This window comes from Engystomops pustulosus, chromosome 5, assembly GCF_040894005.1.
Source record: "Engystomops pustulosus chromosome 5, aEngPut4.maternal, whole genome shotgun sequence".
NCBI classification, from domain to species: Eukaryota; Metazoa; Chordata; class Amphibia; order Anura; family Leptodactylidae; genus Engystomops; species Engystomops pustulosus.
Window position 1 is genome coordinate 66,397,116 of NC_092415.1, and position 17,865 is coordinate 66,414,980.

Genomic DNA, 17,865 nt, shown 5'->3' on the forward strand with positions numbered 1-17,865 from the left:
CTTTCATAAAAATCATATTTATGAGGCACCTGCTCAGCTTTCAAGTGACTTTGAGAGGCTTTAATAATAGTTAAACTCCACAAATTACCCATTAAAGAAACTACATCCCTCAACATATTTAAAATTACTATTATGTTAACTACTACTATTGTTAACCCTTTAAGTGTTTTCCAGGGCAATTTTGAAATTGTATAATTTTGGCTTAATGAATGTATTTTTAATAAAATATATACATTCTTAGTGGATAAAATTCAAATTCACACTATAATGCAAATACGCCACACTTGGTGGAAAACTGAGCAGATTTGTATTGTCACTTTTTAAAGGTTATACAATTTTTTCGGGGAAATTTTTTGAGAGATGAGATGCACTTTACAAACACTTCATTTTAGGGGAGTCTCTAGCTTATTGATTAGATTTTATTAACTCTTTAATGTGTTGAGGAAAAGAAAATTCTGGTTTTAGATTTTTAGCATTATTTTGGGCCACACCCCATTGGCCCAAAATTTGGCCATTTTTTTACACCAAAAAGTCAATGATAAAAAACCCAGTGAGTGAATTATTTGCTGCATTTTGGATAAGAGCATTGATTGATTTTATACATGATTTTATACATTTTAACATACAACAAAATATATCACCCAAATATATTCTACATTTTGGATTGTTAAAGTGCCAAATTACATGGTTGCATACTATAAAAATATCAATATACCTATTGGATAATGATTTTAGTGATTTGGGTTAAAAACATACCATATTGTGAATACATTTGTTGTTATATGACAATCCATGGAAAACACAGTAACCTTTTTGTAAAGTTCCATAGCGGACTATGCATATCAGGTTTGCCCTGGCCCGGAGGAGGCTGTTGCAGTTTTCACTCCGGTCTGCTCCTTTCTATGTTCCAGTTCTTCTTAAGATCTGCACTAACCTGCACTAACGTGGTCTAAAACCTCTCCTCATTGGCGAACCTATGAGGTGTTGCTTGTAATAGAAGGCTCTGTCTGGTTGCTTGATAGTGCACGCTCTTATTCTGCTCTTCAATGCCATTGTTTCTGCAGAATTTTATGGATAAATAAAAGAGAACTTTTTAAGGGTTGATATTTATTCTTTCTATTTGTTGCATGGATTGTGTTAAAATTAGAGCACCACCTGCTGAGGGACACTCTTGGTCATTCACCCTTGTGTTATGGTGGATCACTGATTGTGCCAATAACATAGAGGACAGATAGTGCCCCTTTTATTTATGTTCTTCCTTTTTATACAATGAATAAGAAAGTCTTTTCTTCTATCCATAAAAAATAAGCAAATATGGCAAGTTGACAATTTATGCGTTTTATTTAACCATATCAGGATCCAAACATAATGTAAAATAATCTAGGCCAATTCTTCAAAGCCAGCGAAAAACCATTACAGCAAATATAAGCTGTTTTTCTTTATTAAGTTGCTTAATATTTGTTCTATCCCACTTCAAAAACTCTTAGTCATGCGAAAGATAAAGGTTTCTATTGAACTGGTAAAACTGCCTTGGTTGATGCATTAATATATAAATTATAATAAGGTTCTACTAAGAAAACTGCCATTCACATCAAACTCTAGATGTAACTGTGCTTTCTATGTGTGTGATGGTGCTGGGGAAACCAATGAATAACTATAAAAGAATGAGTCATGTCAGTCTGTATACTTGGACAGGTAATTAGGCTTTTCAGTATCTTTATCTTTCAAGTTGAATTTCACACATAAAAGAATGAAATAATCCACATCCTGGATGTTTTCGGTAAGGGCATAAGTTTGAAATTAAACACATTTTTTAGGAATTGTGATCATTTGAAAAAAAGTTATTTTCTTAAAGTGCTATATTCTGCATCCACACCATTAATATTAATTGGATAGATAGATTAAATGAGAGGGGACTGTTACATCCTGGTGCTGGGGGGTTGTATAGAGAAACAATTGTTTGTGGTGCACAAATTTCCCCCTGAGGAGCTACTCACGGCACAAGACCGGTCCACACAGTCTCAGAGAAATCCAAAGGAATAGAGAGGATAAAGAAAGTGCGATGGTGGTAGTCTGAATGGTGGCATACTTTCAGCAGGAGGAACTAAGGATTGATGCCGTTCACTGTCTGGTGGTTAAAGACAGAATAACGAGGGAGAAAAATAATATTGGGAGCTTCGGCCATAGTGAAATATTTCTTTCTCTATTCCTTTGGTTGTATAGAGAGCTCACTGGCTGGTGCTGGCACTGATTGCAACAGTTAACCTGTTTGGTGGTGTGGTCAAACAGAGCTGCCGATTGGCGCCACCAACTTGGATGTCAAATTGCCGCCCCCGTGACATTATCATAGGGTGCCAATTGGTTGCCATGGCAGCCTACAGTCTCTTAGAGACGTGAAAGCCTGCCATGGATTGTGATCTCTAATAACCAGCTATGAGGGGTTAGCAGTAAAATTACTATACACTGCAATACAGTAGTAATTCAGTAATTAGTATGAGCAATCAGACCCTGCAGGATTAAGGTACCCTAGAGGGTCTAAAACAATAGTAAAATCTTTTTTTTAAAAAAGGAAACTTTTAAATAACCTTGTGGAACATCCAGAGAGAGATAAGAGTCATCTTTTTGTTGCATTGTTCTGGCAGGACATATGGGGATCCATTTACATGCCCTATACTAATCAATGACCTTAGTAATCTCAAAGTTTTGTATAAATTATATATAGTAAACCCCCCTCCTTTCAGTAGTATAATTAGCCTGTATCTGGGGAGCTACTGTGTCCTGTGACGGGGAGCATTATTATGTATATTGTAGACACCAGCAAGGTGGAAGCAATTAGACAGAAATTGACTGGTTTGTAGGACTCTGCCGCCCATTGTATGGCGCCTCCCAATGTTTCTCATGTCACAGTCTACACAATAAGGAAAGAAATAGCAGAGAACGCGTGAAATAAGGTGTATCTGAACAGTAATATTCACTGTGAACTTGTCACATCAATGTTAATATTAATTTTGGTGGAATTTAGGAGTAGATACTATCATGGTAAGGCTCCTCTAAGTTTTTGCATAGTTTATTATAAGATTCATATATAATAAACAGCTCATTCTATGTTTACTTTTAATCTGATTTCTCTTTAATTAATAAAATTGCATAACTACAACATATGGTGGCTATTAACTGCTATCTGGGTTTATTCTGCACTATTTCCCATTGTTCCAGTGTCAAAGACACATTAACTCCTTTGTAAATACCTTTCCTAAGCCCTTGATGCTTTTGTGTGCCGTAGAAAAGCTACTCATTATTCCCAGTGGTCTAACGGGAGTTGCACATTGAATGAATTAAGGGAAATCTTGGCCCACAGTTAAATACTTCTATCTTGCTAATCCTAAAACAATACAGTGGCAAAGTCTCTGAAAACCTCATCATGAATAAACCTAACAGTGCATGAAAATTATTATTCTGTATAGAAATGTAGAGTCAACTGCCTCTACATAACTATAAGGCTGCAAAATGCTCAGGGCATCTGTATAAAATAGCTGGCTCTGAAAGCATTAAAAGAGGCGGATAATACGGCAAACATAACCAGAAAATTCCTACTGACTCTGCACTTCAAATAAGGAGTCATTAAGGCACAGATTGAAGTGTGCACCTGGAACCCAATTCTCGGAATGGGATGCAAATTTAGATACAGCACTTAAATAGAGTGGAAAACAAGACCTCAGTGCTTTACTCATCTGGTCTTTTACTTTCATTTTTATTTCTTCATTTTCCTTTGTCTTAATGAATAGCCACTTTGCTGCCGTTTTGAGGAGGACTGATGAATTCCATTCCATCTTTGGATTTTTTTTTATGCTGTTTGCATTGGTGCAAAAGTATTTATATGGATTGTCCAATTTTTAAACCATTTCTGATTAAATGTTTACAAAAAGTATAGAAAATAAGGTTTTTTTAAATATATAAGGTGATAAATAGAACATCATCAGGGGTTCAACATTAGGAACTCTCGCAGAAGAGACTGTAGTGCAAGAATGAGTGATGTTTGTCTTCAATAATCAGCAAATACTGGTCCATACATTTTAAATATGCTGCATTTGGTTGCTTTCCTATTTCATGCCGGTTTCCAATGTGCCCCCGACACACTGTTAGAGTTCCTGCTTGATGATAGGTCCTGGACTCTCTGAGTTGCCATGGGAAAAGCCTGTCCTGCTGATCTAATCCAAGATGGAGGTGCCCATGTGCTGCCAGAAATTACCTGCTGCCGGTTTTTCTAGCAGGAGCTAAATGGTTAACACTCGCCATCGCTGGTGTCAGCAGTGGATGTTGGATGCATAATGCAGCCAACACCCACAATGTATGAAGAGGGCTCAGCCTGTTAGCATTCCTTGTACTGTATAAATTTGATTATAAGCCAATCTGAATATAATCCAGTATAAGCCTAGGGTGGAAAATGCATTAGTCCCAGCCTTCCCCCAGTATATAGCCAGCCCCCCAGTATATAACCATCCCCTGCCCAGAGTATATAGACATCTAGCCCCCTGCCCCCAGTATATAGCCAGCCAGTCCCCTGTATATAGCCAGCCCCTGCCCCAGTACATAGCCAGCCAGTCCCCTGTATATAGCCAGTGCCCTGTATATAGCCAGCCCCCTGCCCAGAACATAAAAAAAATAAACTCTATATGCACATTTACGACTCTTTCTCTTTCTCCACTACTTGATCCAGTCCCGCCGGTAATGACAGGTCTGTACACTGCTTGCAGACCTCATAGTCTCTGTGCTGCAAGGGCATATGGACCTGGTGCTGCCAGCGGAACTGGATCAAGTAGTGGACCTGCGGGGGAAACGTTGGGAAGGTGAGTACAGAGGCTAGAATTTTTATATACCGAGTATAAGCCGAATGGTGCACAAAAATTGTGCTTAAAAACTCGGCTTATACTCGTGTATATATGGTGTATGCTTAATGGCATTATGGCGTACATGTATGTCATAATGCATTAAGGGATTAAGATATATACATATCTCTTACAATGCCCCCACAATATTTATATATCTCTATATTTATATATATCCCACCATCATAAAATTATACTTTATATTGCCTCCATAATTAATTGTTATAAAAATGTATAAATAGGGTCCCTCATAATAAAAGCCAGGTTATTTGTTACAATTTATTATGAGGGTAATACATTTAATAATTTTAGGGGGCACCATATACTGGAATTCATTGTGAGTATAATATGGAATTTAAAGTATTATGGAGTAACTATGAGTATGTTAGCCCTTAGTGACCTGTAATATAACATTTTTATTTTTGCAGGTATGAGCCATTACTAATATGCGAATGTTACTGCTGTATGCGTGTCTATAATCCTGCTGAAAAATTTCTTTTCTACTATGATCTCGTCAAAGATGGTTTTCTGCTTACATCTTCAAACCCTCAAACACAGGTAAGACTTTTTTACAGCTTGGCATTGTATTGATGCATCTATATAATTATTAGTCTTATATAGTTACTAGTTTACCAGCTTTATAGTATTTGGCCTTTGTCTACCTTCTTCATTGAAATGGCCCTGGATAACATAGGCTTTGGTACTTTATTTAATAATTAGCATTAAAACATTATGGAGTAGATATCTTAGTTTGCGCCAAAACTTAGTTTGCAGCACTTAATAGATTTCTGCTGAGGAGTTACACAATGCATGAGTGGAATCCACATTTTCTTTATTATATTTACTGCACTGCATTGACTGCATTGTACTGGATTTTCTGCACTAAAATCTGGGCACCATACGTGAAATATGCAGGCAGCCTAAAGGTCCTGCCACAACCTTTTGAATTACAGGCAATCCTAACATAAGAACACCAGACTTGCTGACCTGACCAATAGTTACAAACAGACCTTTCTGCCCACTGTGACTTGTGGTGATGCTGTCTGGATGCTGGTAATAATAATAATAATTCTTTATTTATATAGCGCACACAGATTACGCAGCGCTGCACAAGCTGGTAATTTACTGAACTTCATCCACAGGCTGCAATGGTGAACTCTAAGAGCTATCAAAGGTGCCTACAATGAACATTTATTAATACTTTTTATGACAGTTCAATGTTTTTAAAATCCTAGTGTCACTGGGCCAAAAAAAAAAAAATGGAGTTATACTTACAAAATATATTAATTCCAACATACATATAAACCTGCATAACTTCAAAGTAACTCGGGAATACCTGTATATTGAGGTCTGGGCCTCTGCTATACATTGATTCTTTTCTCTTATAGTCCTGTAAAATAGTTTTTTTTGGCATCACTGACCTGCTATATGACTGTTTTGGCCAAGCTTTAGCTTTAACGCATCACATCTCTTTCCTTGATATTTGATTTGGGCTGTTTGTGTGTTTTTACCAAATGTGGTGCTGACATCTCGACTTTGGTTTTGTCGGTCTAAAAGACATTGAGGTCTCTGCATAATGCTTTGCATACCAGTTTTATATTGAGTAAGTAAAGAAGAAGTTGCCTTGGAAGGCACATGTCATGGAAGTTACTGCTTTTTACCTATTCTGTTCCCACTCATGTAAAAAAAAGTGTAGAAAGGGGCAAGAACAAAGGTGGGTCAAGGTGGGGTGTCTTTCACCTAATATACTTACTATAGCCTGGTTATAGCTACAATCTACCTAGGCAAAGACTGATCTCAGTTCTGGAGTGCAAATGATAAGCAGCTGGGGAGTGTGGCAGTGACAGAGCTAAAAATTGATACCAGATCTGGTGTTTTGTTCAGATATATTGAAAGTTTAGTCAAGTCGTTCTTTTAAGAGGAGACTTTTTCATACAGTAGTATGCAAGCAATACTTGGTAGCGCTGTTTCTAAGTCTAATGTAAAGAACATCAACATATAAAATGCTAATGGCAACCTAAGAAATCTGAAATGTTGATTTTGTGCAATTTCTCTAAGGATTGCAGTCTGATCTTGGAGTGAATTGCCTGAGAGATCAACTCCTGGAAAAACTGTCTTCAATGTTCTTCAAAACCCTTTCAGAATTGTAAATGACCAAAAAATTCTTCTCTGAGATTTTTGTTGATGGTTGTCATCTTTGGCCATTATTAGCAAACGACCAAATTGTGTGCTTGAGCGGAAGTGGTCATACTTGCTGATATGTGGTGCATGAGAAGACTGCTTACATAAAGATAAAAAGAGAACACATTCTACACACGTCACACAGATGCACACATACATAGATACTGTAGATAACACACATATTTCCACAAACATTAAACTCATTATGCCAACTACACGTACACATGCAACACGTATTACACTGTCACTTATCTTTTCCCACTTATCCTGGGACAACCTGTGGAAGGAAACCATTTGTAAATGAGTAGAGGTGTAGAGATAAGGAGAGAGCAAATAAAGGTGGACCATAAAGCAGTAGTGATCACCCAAATGGTAGCAAATGAGGAGAAACAAGCAGTTAGAGAGGACCAGGGAAGGAGGCAGAGAGCAGTACAGAGATAAGAACGAAAATATATAAGACCAAGACCTGGTATGATGTAAATATAGTATACTAGTATAGTGGATGTGATTTATACTAATTCCAATCATGCATCATGAAAAAAATCTGCAGCAGAAACTGACTTTCTAACTCCTACATGTAGATTAACTAGTGCCAAAACTTTATTCTTTGTCTATTGTCAGTACGTCTCCCAAATGTAAAAACGCCCTACATTTCTCATGAGTTTGTATTTGTATGAGGCCTGACAGCAGGTCTTGACTCTCTATTTCTGAGTTCAATGATTAAGTTGTTATTAAAATCGACAAACCAGCTTTACCAAGATGTTTTGCCACAACAGTGTCCTCAGGTACTAAACTGCCACCGCTACAATGGAGTGCGGCATATATCTTCACGTATTCTGGCTGCCACTCTCCTTTTGCCGCTGTAAAGATAATAGTATACATCTTGCTGAACACAATGGATATATATTATCTAGGCAAGTGGTTAATCCATCTAGTGGGCGGATGATCCCTACAACTATCATACAAGAGAAATAAATACTTAATCACTGCTTATGTTTCCATGGCACGCATAATTCACTTCATGATGTGGCTAATAAATCATGCAGAAAAGAGGATTCTTTTTCACTATGGAGTTATGAATTCTGAATTATGAATTCTGTACATTATTTACTACTATCATGTATATGTTGGAGTAAATCTCTCTCTGACATAGTTCTTTGTGTACTTTAAAGCAAATAACAATTTCTTTCTACTATGACAGCAGAAAAGTGTAGAAAATGAGAGTAACTGTAATGATTCAAGCACTTTACACACATAAATGTATCCAACCTCAGCTTATATATGCATAAAAAACTATTTGCAAATCAATTCTATTAAATATAGTGACATACTATCCAAATATGCAGTGAAGATATATAGGGTATATTGAAATATAGGGAGGGCACATCTGTATGTATGTATGTACAGTGTATTATGTTTCAATGGCAAACATGGTTAAAGGGGTTTTACTAATATATATATATATATATATATATATATATATATATATATATATATATATATATATTGAAGGCAAGTGTTTTTGGCTATGTCTTGTGGTGTGATTGTATGACCCCTCCGGTTTGTTCACATGACAGGTGTTGCTAATCAAATATCGCGATATTTTTATCCTTGCAGAGGATTACCAGGATTCATTGAAAACTCATTTCATAACCTCACTATGTTTTATAATTTACATAAAATTAACACCGCAATCAACCCTGCAAATTCCATAATATCTTGACTTTTCCATATAGGTGTTGCAATATAACAGAGAAAATCCCTTTTACACCCTGCCCCATATTTCCAAAGTATAATTCTATTCTGAGTTATATAGCCAAATCAATGCAAAACAATATATTCCTTCTCTCCTTCAAATCAACATATTTCAAGTGTATGGAATGAAATAGGGATATACAGCGAGAACATAACACAACTGTGAAGAGCAGATGATCTCATTTGGAAGGCGAGTCAAAGGGAAGGCTATTGGACTTATGAATGTGGGACCTCTATTAGAATTGAATAAAGAGTTTGAATTTAAATGTTATTTGAGGGAGAGATGAAAGGATTGTATGTTTTTTTCACTCAAGTGGTTGCATAATAGTGTAGTGAAGGATATGATGGGAGTATATGTTACAGATATAGGTACATTAGTAATTAGATGCACAATGAACTCATGTGTTGTCTTTGTTTGAGGTAATATGATGCTTTATATCATTTCCACTGTTGCTCTAGATTTCATTTAACACAGGGATATTAGAGTATCTAATGTTATATGTAGAAAATTAGCATATCGTTAGTGGAATCACAGCAGGATAGTAAAGATTTTTGGAGCAGAGATAGCATAAAGCAGTCTTAATGTTAAATGTGCTATGTCGCTGTATTTTCTGGGGTACCGTATTTTTCGGACTATATCGGCGCACAAAAAATCCTTTGATTTTCTCAAAAATCAAAGGTGCGCCTTATAGTCCAGTGCGCCTTATATATGAACCGTACTTACAGACAACAGCTGCCTTGAACTGTGCACAGCTCTGCCACCTGCTGGTCATTCATGATAACAGATGTTTATTGGAGTTTTGTTCTGTATAGAATAAATGTTTTTTGAGAAATATTAACCCCTTAATGACAACGCCTTTTTTTGTTTTCCTTTGTGTTATTCTTTTTGCTCTCCTCCTTCCAAACACAAGCACTTTCTTTTTTCCTGTCACAAAAATATATTAATGCTTTTAGTTAGTTGAAAACATTTTAAATATTCACACCATTTAATATTCCAAAGCAAAAAGCTGCAAGTTGAACTATTGTCTTGAAGACTTTGTTCATTTGATACAATCAGGGAGATGTCAAATGTATATTGATTTATTAATGTTTTAATGTCTTAAAATTCCCTGGGCAAATTCCCTAACAGGACCCCTTCTCTCATTACAATCAAAAATCATTGAACCCTAATCCCCCAATTCAGTGTTTTGTAGTGCAATACTTTAAGGAAGCCGGAGGTTATTCTTTTGTTACCACTGGTCACACCCTCCTCTGTCAATAGAAAAACACAGTAAGGCCCCTTCCACACTAGCGAGTGTGATGCGATGAACTCGCATCACACTCGCAACGCAAGCTGCCGGGAACGCACGGCCCGAACGCTGCACCGCGGGAGTGAACTCAGCATGTCAGTTCACTCCCGCGGTGCAGCGTTCGGGCCGTGCGTTCCCGGCAGCTTGCGTTGCGAGTGTGATGCGAGTTCATCGCATCACACTCGCTAGTGTGGAAGGGGCCTTAAACAGGCAGGAATAGGACCTGCTTAACGATAGTTGGCTTATGCAGGGGAGATTACCAACTAACTATCAGCACCTTCAGGTAGGGTATGAAATATATGTTCTTGCATTTCTTCTTTTATGTTAGATCTTGGCCATCTACCTATTAAAAAAACAACCTCCAGAGCTATATTCAAATGAGCAGAGAAGAGTCCCATTTAGAAGCTGAACGGGGAGTGTTACCATAGATGCCCATATCTTGTATAGTGCCACCAGTGGCGTAACAAGACCCCAGTTGGCCCAGGTGCAAACTTAGAAACCGGGCCCCCCATATACGTTACCTAAACCCTGTCTGACGGCCCCATTGCGCATATTATTCTTAAGAATACACATATACCATATATACTTTGCACAGACATAAGCACACACTACATATGCATAACACACATATATATACACTGCACCATATAAACTCTATACACACTATATACACACAACACATACAAATACACACACACCCAGAGACGGACGGGGAATTTAAAGTGGCCCTGGGAAAAAAACAAGTAGGCGTGACCATATGATGTGGGTGGAGTTACTAAACTCCACACAAACTATTTATAGATGGTCTAAATCAACAAGTACAGTGCAGCGAAAGAGACTCATACTACCTACCTTATACTGGAATAATGTTTCTTTTTTAAAAGAACACAACTTAACACTGCCATACATTTACAAAAAAAACGACTACAATACCTTCTCCGATAAACAAGAATGTAACTATAATACTACCCCTAAGTAAATATATTATAATACTGCATTTTATGTACAAGAATATAACTACTATAACACTGCCCCCTATGTACAAGAATATAACTACTATAATACTGCCCCCTATGTACAAGAATATAACTGCTATAATACTGCCTCCTATGTACAAGAATATAACTACTATAATATTGCCCCTATGTACAGAAATATAACTACTATAATACTGCCCCCTATGTAGAAGAATATAACTACTATAATACTGCCCCCTATGTACAAGAATATAACTACTATAATACTGCCCCCTATGTACAAGAATATAACTACTATAATACTGTCCCCTATGTACAGGAATATAACTACTATAATACTGCCCCCTATGTACAAGAATATAACTACTATAATACTGCTCCCTATGTACAAGAATTTAACTACAATAATACTGCTCCCTATGTACAAGAATTTTTCCATGTAAAGAGCTCTGCTTGGGCTTGTTTTCTGCGTAACTTTATAGTAATGATATTTATTATTCCATGCCATGTACTGGGAAGCGGGAAAAAAATTCAGAATGCAGTGAAAATGATGAAAAAACGTATTTGCGACGTTTTCTTGTGGGCTTGGATTTTACAACTTTCACTGAGCGCCCCAAATCACATGTCTATTTTATTCTTTGGTTGAGTACGATCATGAGGATACCAAATTTGTACAGGTTTTATAATGTTTTCATATATTTAAAAAAATTAAAACCTTCTGTACAAAAAAAAAAATTCTTCATTTAGCCATGTTCTGGCACTAATAACTTTTTCATACTTCAGTGCACGGAGCTGTGGGTGGTGTCATTTTATGTGACTTTTGATGATGTTTTTAATGCTTTCGTTTTGAGGACTGTATGGGCTTTTGATCACTTTTTATAGAATTTTTTATATTTTTCAAAATGGCTAAAAAGGGGCATTTTCGAATTTGGGCGCCAATTTTCGTTACGGGGTTAAACTCTGGGAAAAATCGCTAATATATTTTGATAGATCTGACATTTTGGGACGCGATGATACCTAATGTGTTTATGATTTTTATTGTTTATTTATATTTATATCAGTTCTAGGGAAAGCGGGGTGATTTAAACTTTTACTTTTTTAATTATTTTTTCATATTTTTTTAAAAATTTGTTTTAATTTTTTTTTACCATTATTTTAGATCCTCCAGGGTAATTTAACCCTGCAGGGTCCGGTTGCTTATACTATATGCTGCAATCCTACTGTATTGCAGTATATACCTATTTTACTATGATTTTTAATACCTGCCCTCTGCTGGCTATTAGAAATAATTGCACTTGGCAAGCCTATGAGTCTCAATGAGACTCTAGGCTGCCATAGCAACCGATCGCCGCCCTCTGATGACGTTCCAGGGGGCGGCGATCGGCCATCCAAGATGGCGGCCGGCATTTAGCGGTAAGTTAGGTGCCGCGGTCTGGTTCGACCGAGGCACTTAACAGGTTAACTGCTGGCACCGATCGCGGTGACAGGCGGGTGTTGGCTGTTTTATACAGCCGTTACCCGCTGTGTATGGAGAGAGCTCAGCTCGTCAGCTCTCTCCATACACCCCTTGCGGCACGAGGACAATATAGTTCGTCCTCGGTCGGCAAGGTGTTAAAAGTTTACATAGTGGAAAAACATGGAGACAAAAAACAACCAAAAAATACAATATCAAAAATTAGCAAAGGTAACACGTTTCGGACTATTACATCTTAGTTCTTAGTCATACCTAATGACAGCATATACACAGCAAATATAGACACATACAGCATGTGCACAGCATATATAGACACATACAGCATATATGTAGACACATACAGCATATATATATATAGACACATACAGCATATATATATATATATATATATATATACACACACACACATATATATGCATATATTATATATATATATATAAACAGCATATAGACAGCATATATACACACATACAGCATATACACAGCATATATACACACATACAGCATATTCAGGTATACAGATATACATACAAACATTTATATGTACATATATATATACACAACCATCCAAACATAAAATAGGTACTTACATTATCAGGCGAGGGCAACCGCGGACCTGATAGCCAGGCGGCAGCGGCGGGAGCTGGATAGGCAAGCCGGAAAGGCGGGCCACAGATGGGAGAGGTGGGCCAGACAGTAGCAGATGGAGCCATCTGGGCGATCCCAAATTAAAAGGTGCACATAAGGGGGGCCTTTCTCAGGTAGACGCGGGCCCTCCCCAGCACCGGGCCCGGTTGCGGTTGCACACCCCTCGATCATGATCATTACGCCACTGAGTGCCACATTCAGAACTATGCTTTTTATAATATATTGAAAAAATGAATCTCACCATTCAAATTGCATCCGGATTGTGGATTTGCAATTGAAAACATGGGATTTGTATTTATTTTCTTAAATCAAACAACACTTTATTGATTTTTATACCACAGAAGATATTACATTGTCATGTTATGGCAATATGACAGACAAGTCTTTTTCAAAAACAATTACAGCAACATATTTAACACCCCCCCTTCCGCGCGTTCTGACCAATTCAACCTATCCGTGCCGGCATAGCACTTCCAGAACACTTTCAGCCCACTCCAGCATGCACCTTATCATATGTACAGGCAGTCCCCGGGTTACGTACAAGATAGGGTCTGGAGGTTTGTTCTTAAGTTGAATTTGTATGTAAGTTGAAACTGTATATTTTATAATTGTAGAACCAGACAAAAAGAATTTTGGCCCCAGTGACAATTGGGGTTTAAACATTTTTTGCTGTAATTGGACCAAGGATTATCAATAAAGCTTCATTACAGACACCTTACAGCTGATCATTGCAGCCTGGGACTATAGTAATGTATCCAGAGAGGTCACCAGAGGTCAGAGGGGTCTGTCTGTAACTATGGGTTGTCTGTAAGTCGGGTGTCCTTAAGTAGGGGACCGCCTGTATAAGGCATACCTCTCATCACACACTCATCAGTCCTCCAGGTCAATCCCGTATTTAACTCCTTAACAATTCCTCTGAGGCCACTCCTGAACAGTCGAGCCACTTATCCCACTGTTTTTCAAATTTGCCCACGGCTCCCATTTTTACATACACCTTCAGCTCCATCCATTGGGTGTTATTCAATAACTTCCTCACTTTCTTAAGTCTTGGTGGGGCTGCATCTAGGGATTTGTATATTAAATATGATACCAATATCATAATTCTAGGTAACATAGCGCCCAAAATATGGGGATCTAAAATGATGCTCACCCTTTTGCTTCTCAGCATGACTCATCTCTCTTCAACTCTTATTTTGTTTATTCATGAACTTAGAGGTAATTTGTTTGTATATAGGTAAACAGGCAACATTTAAGATATAAGGGGATTTTAGAAAGGATATTTCATACCTTACCTAAGGGGACTGGTTCTTTGTGTGTCTCCTCAAAGAAATGTTTATGTATGTTTATGAGCAGTTAATCTTGTGCAGTGAATTACTATATGTACTCTGTATATAGACTCAGCTGCTGTGTATTCTGAATTGATGTCCTTGAAGCCCCACATTCGATCAATGTTGCTTACTAAGCAATATCAATTCTAAATAACAGGATATTATTTTATTATTAAAATATAAGAAAACATAAAGAGAGAAAGCTCATGTCAGCAAACTTTGATGTATTAAACCAAAAAAGCATGTTATAGGTTTTTAGTAAAGCTAACGGAGATACACATTAAATGATGGAAAGCTTACACAAGCTGTTAATGCTAGAAAATAATATTTACTGGAAATAAATCTACTGCCAGCATAATATTATATTCACTTGCTACAGACACATGAAATGTCAGATTCTACGTAGCAGTGCTGCATCTGTCAGGAATCGACAATCTGAGGATTGATGTTGATGCTACGCTTGATTGGATTTTAAGGTGCTTCAGGACCAGAGATGTTTTTGTCTACCATGGGGCCAGAGCATTTAAACCTAAGCAGTAGCATATAAATGAGTTTAAAATGTAATGAAGAAATGTCATGATAAACAAGAGCACACAGTTTCAAGCTACAATGTATAAATCACTTACTTAACAATTTCATTGCTCTTAACACCACACCAAAGCATATCAAGGTAGGAAAGGTAGGAAAAAAGATACAGGACGTCAAATCCAACCTACAAATGTTTTTCCCCCATAACCCGTGATATTTTTGCTCTCCAGAAAGTCATCCAGGCCTCTCTTGAACATATACTTAGAGTATGCTATAACAACCTCCTGCGGCAGAAAGTTCCATAGTCTCACTGCTCTTACAGTAAAGAACCTTTGTCTATGTTGATGGTAGAATCGCCTCTCCTCTAGGCGTAGAGGATGCCCCCTTGTCCTGGTCACAAGCCTAAATATAAGATAATCTTCATCCTTGTACTGCCCGTTCATGTATTTGTACATTGTAATGAGGTCTCCCCTCAGCCTTCTTTTTTCTAAGATTTCTAGTCCCCCCCATTCCCCTAATAATCTTGATTGGTCTCCTCTGCACCCGTTCTAGTTCTACTATGTCCTTTATATACACTCTTGCCCAAAACTTTACACCATATTCCATGTGTGGTCTGAGCAGTGATTTGTATAAGGGCAAAATGATGTCCTTCTCATAAAAATCTATTCCCCTCTTGATAAACCCCATAATTGTATTTGCCTTATTAGCCACTGCCTGGCTCTAGTAGCTAAAACATAATTCTTTGTTTTTTTATTAAGTGCATTACCTTACATTTATTTACATTAAACTTAATTAGCAATTTCTTCACCCATTTCTCCAGTTTCTACGAATCCCTCTATAATATTATACAATCAACCTCTGTGTTAATTGCTTTTCAAAGTTTAGTATCATCTGAAAATATTAAAGCCCTACTGTGTAAACTCTCTATAAAGTCATTAATAAAAAATATTAAAAAGAAGATGACCCAATATTGACCCCTGTGGCGCCCCACTGTACTATTAATGACGACTCTCTGTTTACTATCAGTAAGCCAATTGTTAACACAACTACACAGATTTTCCCCTATTCCCAGCAGTCTGATTGTATGTATCAACCTTTTGGGGCACTGTATCAAATTCCTCCAGGTCCAGTTGAGAACTTCGCCTTCATAGAAGCCAATCAGATTAGTTTGACAGAACCAATCCCCCATAAATCCATGCTGATGCAGGGTTATAAGGTTATGTACAATGAGATACTCCAGAATAACATCTCTAAAAAAAATCCTCAACTATTTTCCCAACAACTGATGCTAGACTCACATTCCATCAGTATTCCATCAGAACATGGGGGTGTATGCCATCTGATCCAGGGGATTTGTCTGTTTTAAAATGTAAGTAAATGAATATATTGTGTTTTACTAAAGGTTTTCATGTTTTCATTTTCAGCATATTCCAGCACTTGTGACAATGGACTCTAGTCATCAACTTGAAGACGAGTTTTTAGAAGAAAAGGCCTATCCACTGTTGTAGCGATGAACTCTTCATTGCATCCACGTATACTGGAACTTAATTTGAGCAACCTGGATGGTAACAATACTGTGCCAACAAATGAGACAATGTCCTCATGTGATCAAGTGGTAATAGCTGCTGAGGTGTTTTTGACCCTAGGCATTGTAAGCCTCCTTGAAAATATTCTAGTCATCTCTGCTATCATCAAGAACAAGAATCTGCATTCACCTATGTATTTCTTTGTGTGTAGCTTAGCAGTAGCCGACATGTTAGTTAGTGTGTCTAATGCATGGGAGACAATCACCATAAATCTAATCGTCAATAAACATCTAGTCATGGAAGATGCCTTTGTACGTCATATTGACAATGTTTTCGACTCTATGATCTGTATTTCAGTGGTGGCTTCTATGTGTAGTTTGCTTGCCATAGCAGTGGATAGGTATATCACCATCTTCTATGCTTTACGGTACCATAACATCATGACTGTAAAGAGAGCTGGGGCTATCATTGCTGGCATTTGGACATTCTGTACAGGATGTGGTATTATTTTTATTCTGTATTATGAATCTACTTACGTCATTATTTGTCTTATTACTATGTTTTTTACCATGCTTTTCCTCATGGTATCTTTATACATCCATATGTTCTTGCTGGCGCGTACTCATGTAAAGAGGATAGCTGCTTTGCCAGGCTATAACTCAGTCCACCAGAGAACAAGTATGAAAGGAGCCATTACTCTAACAATATTGATAGGTATATTTATTGTATGTTGGGCGCCATTCTTTCTCCACCTTATTCTCATGATTTCCTGTCCACACAACATTTACTGCCTTTGTTTCATGTCTCATTTTAATATGTACCTTATTCTGATAATGTGCAATTCCGTCATCGATCCTCTGATATATGCATTCCGCAGTCAAGAAATGAGAAAGACATTCAAGGAAATCATCTGTTGTTGCAGCCTGCGAATCACCTGTGAACTGCCTAGTAAATATTAATAATAAAAACCTGATAACGTCATGTCACTTATTTTATTCTGTTTCAGTTGTCTGAATTCATAAATATTTTTATGGCTTTATGAGCGGCTGTTGAGGTGATATACATACAGCACACTCTGAATTGATTGCACAAATATGAAAAAACTTTCATTCCAAATGCTATTTAAAAAGTCAATATAAATGTAATAAAAACTGGTCTTTCTCTCATATTTTTAATGAAAAGATCTGCAAGCAGCTGTGTAACCCCCCACAACAAAAGTTTATGAATATGATTTGTCAATGACAAAAATAATCTCTTGTTATATCTTAAAGGA

The 17,865-nt window shown here is 37.2% G+C and overlaps 1 protein-coding gene across 6 annotated transcripts in view; it reads left to right on the plus strand.

Annotated features, from left to right (window-relative positions):
- Window positions 1–17,573, plus strand: part of MC5R (melanocortin 5 receptor) — an 87,539-nt gene extending 69,966 nt beyond the window's left edge. For 3 of the 6 annotated variants that reach the window (XM_072154699.1, XM_072154700.1, XM_072154698.1), the window contains exons 2-3: window positions 5,315–5,444; window positions 16,491–17,573. In XM_072154699.1, coding sequence (XP_072010800.1) covers window positions 16,577–17,551 — 975 coding nt within the window. In that variant the 5' untranslated portion in view covers window positions 5,315–5,444; window positions 16,491–16,576 and the 3' untranslated portion in view covers window positions 17,552–17,573. Of the gene's footprint in view, window positions 1–5,314; window positions 5,445–5,986; window positions 6,061–8,939; window positions 9,013–16,490 lie in introns of those variants that run through there. The other 3 variants (XM_072154701.1, XM_072154703.1, XM_072154702.1) reach the window with 3 other exon arrangements.
- Window positions 17,574–17,865: the final 292 nt, after the last annotated feature.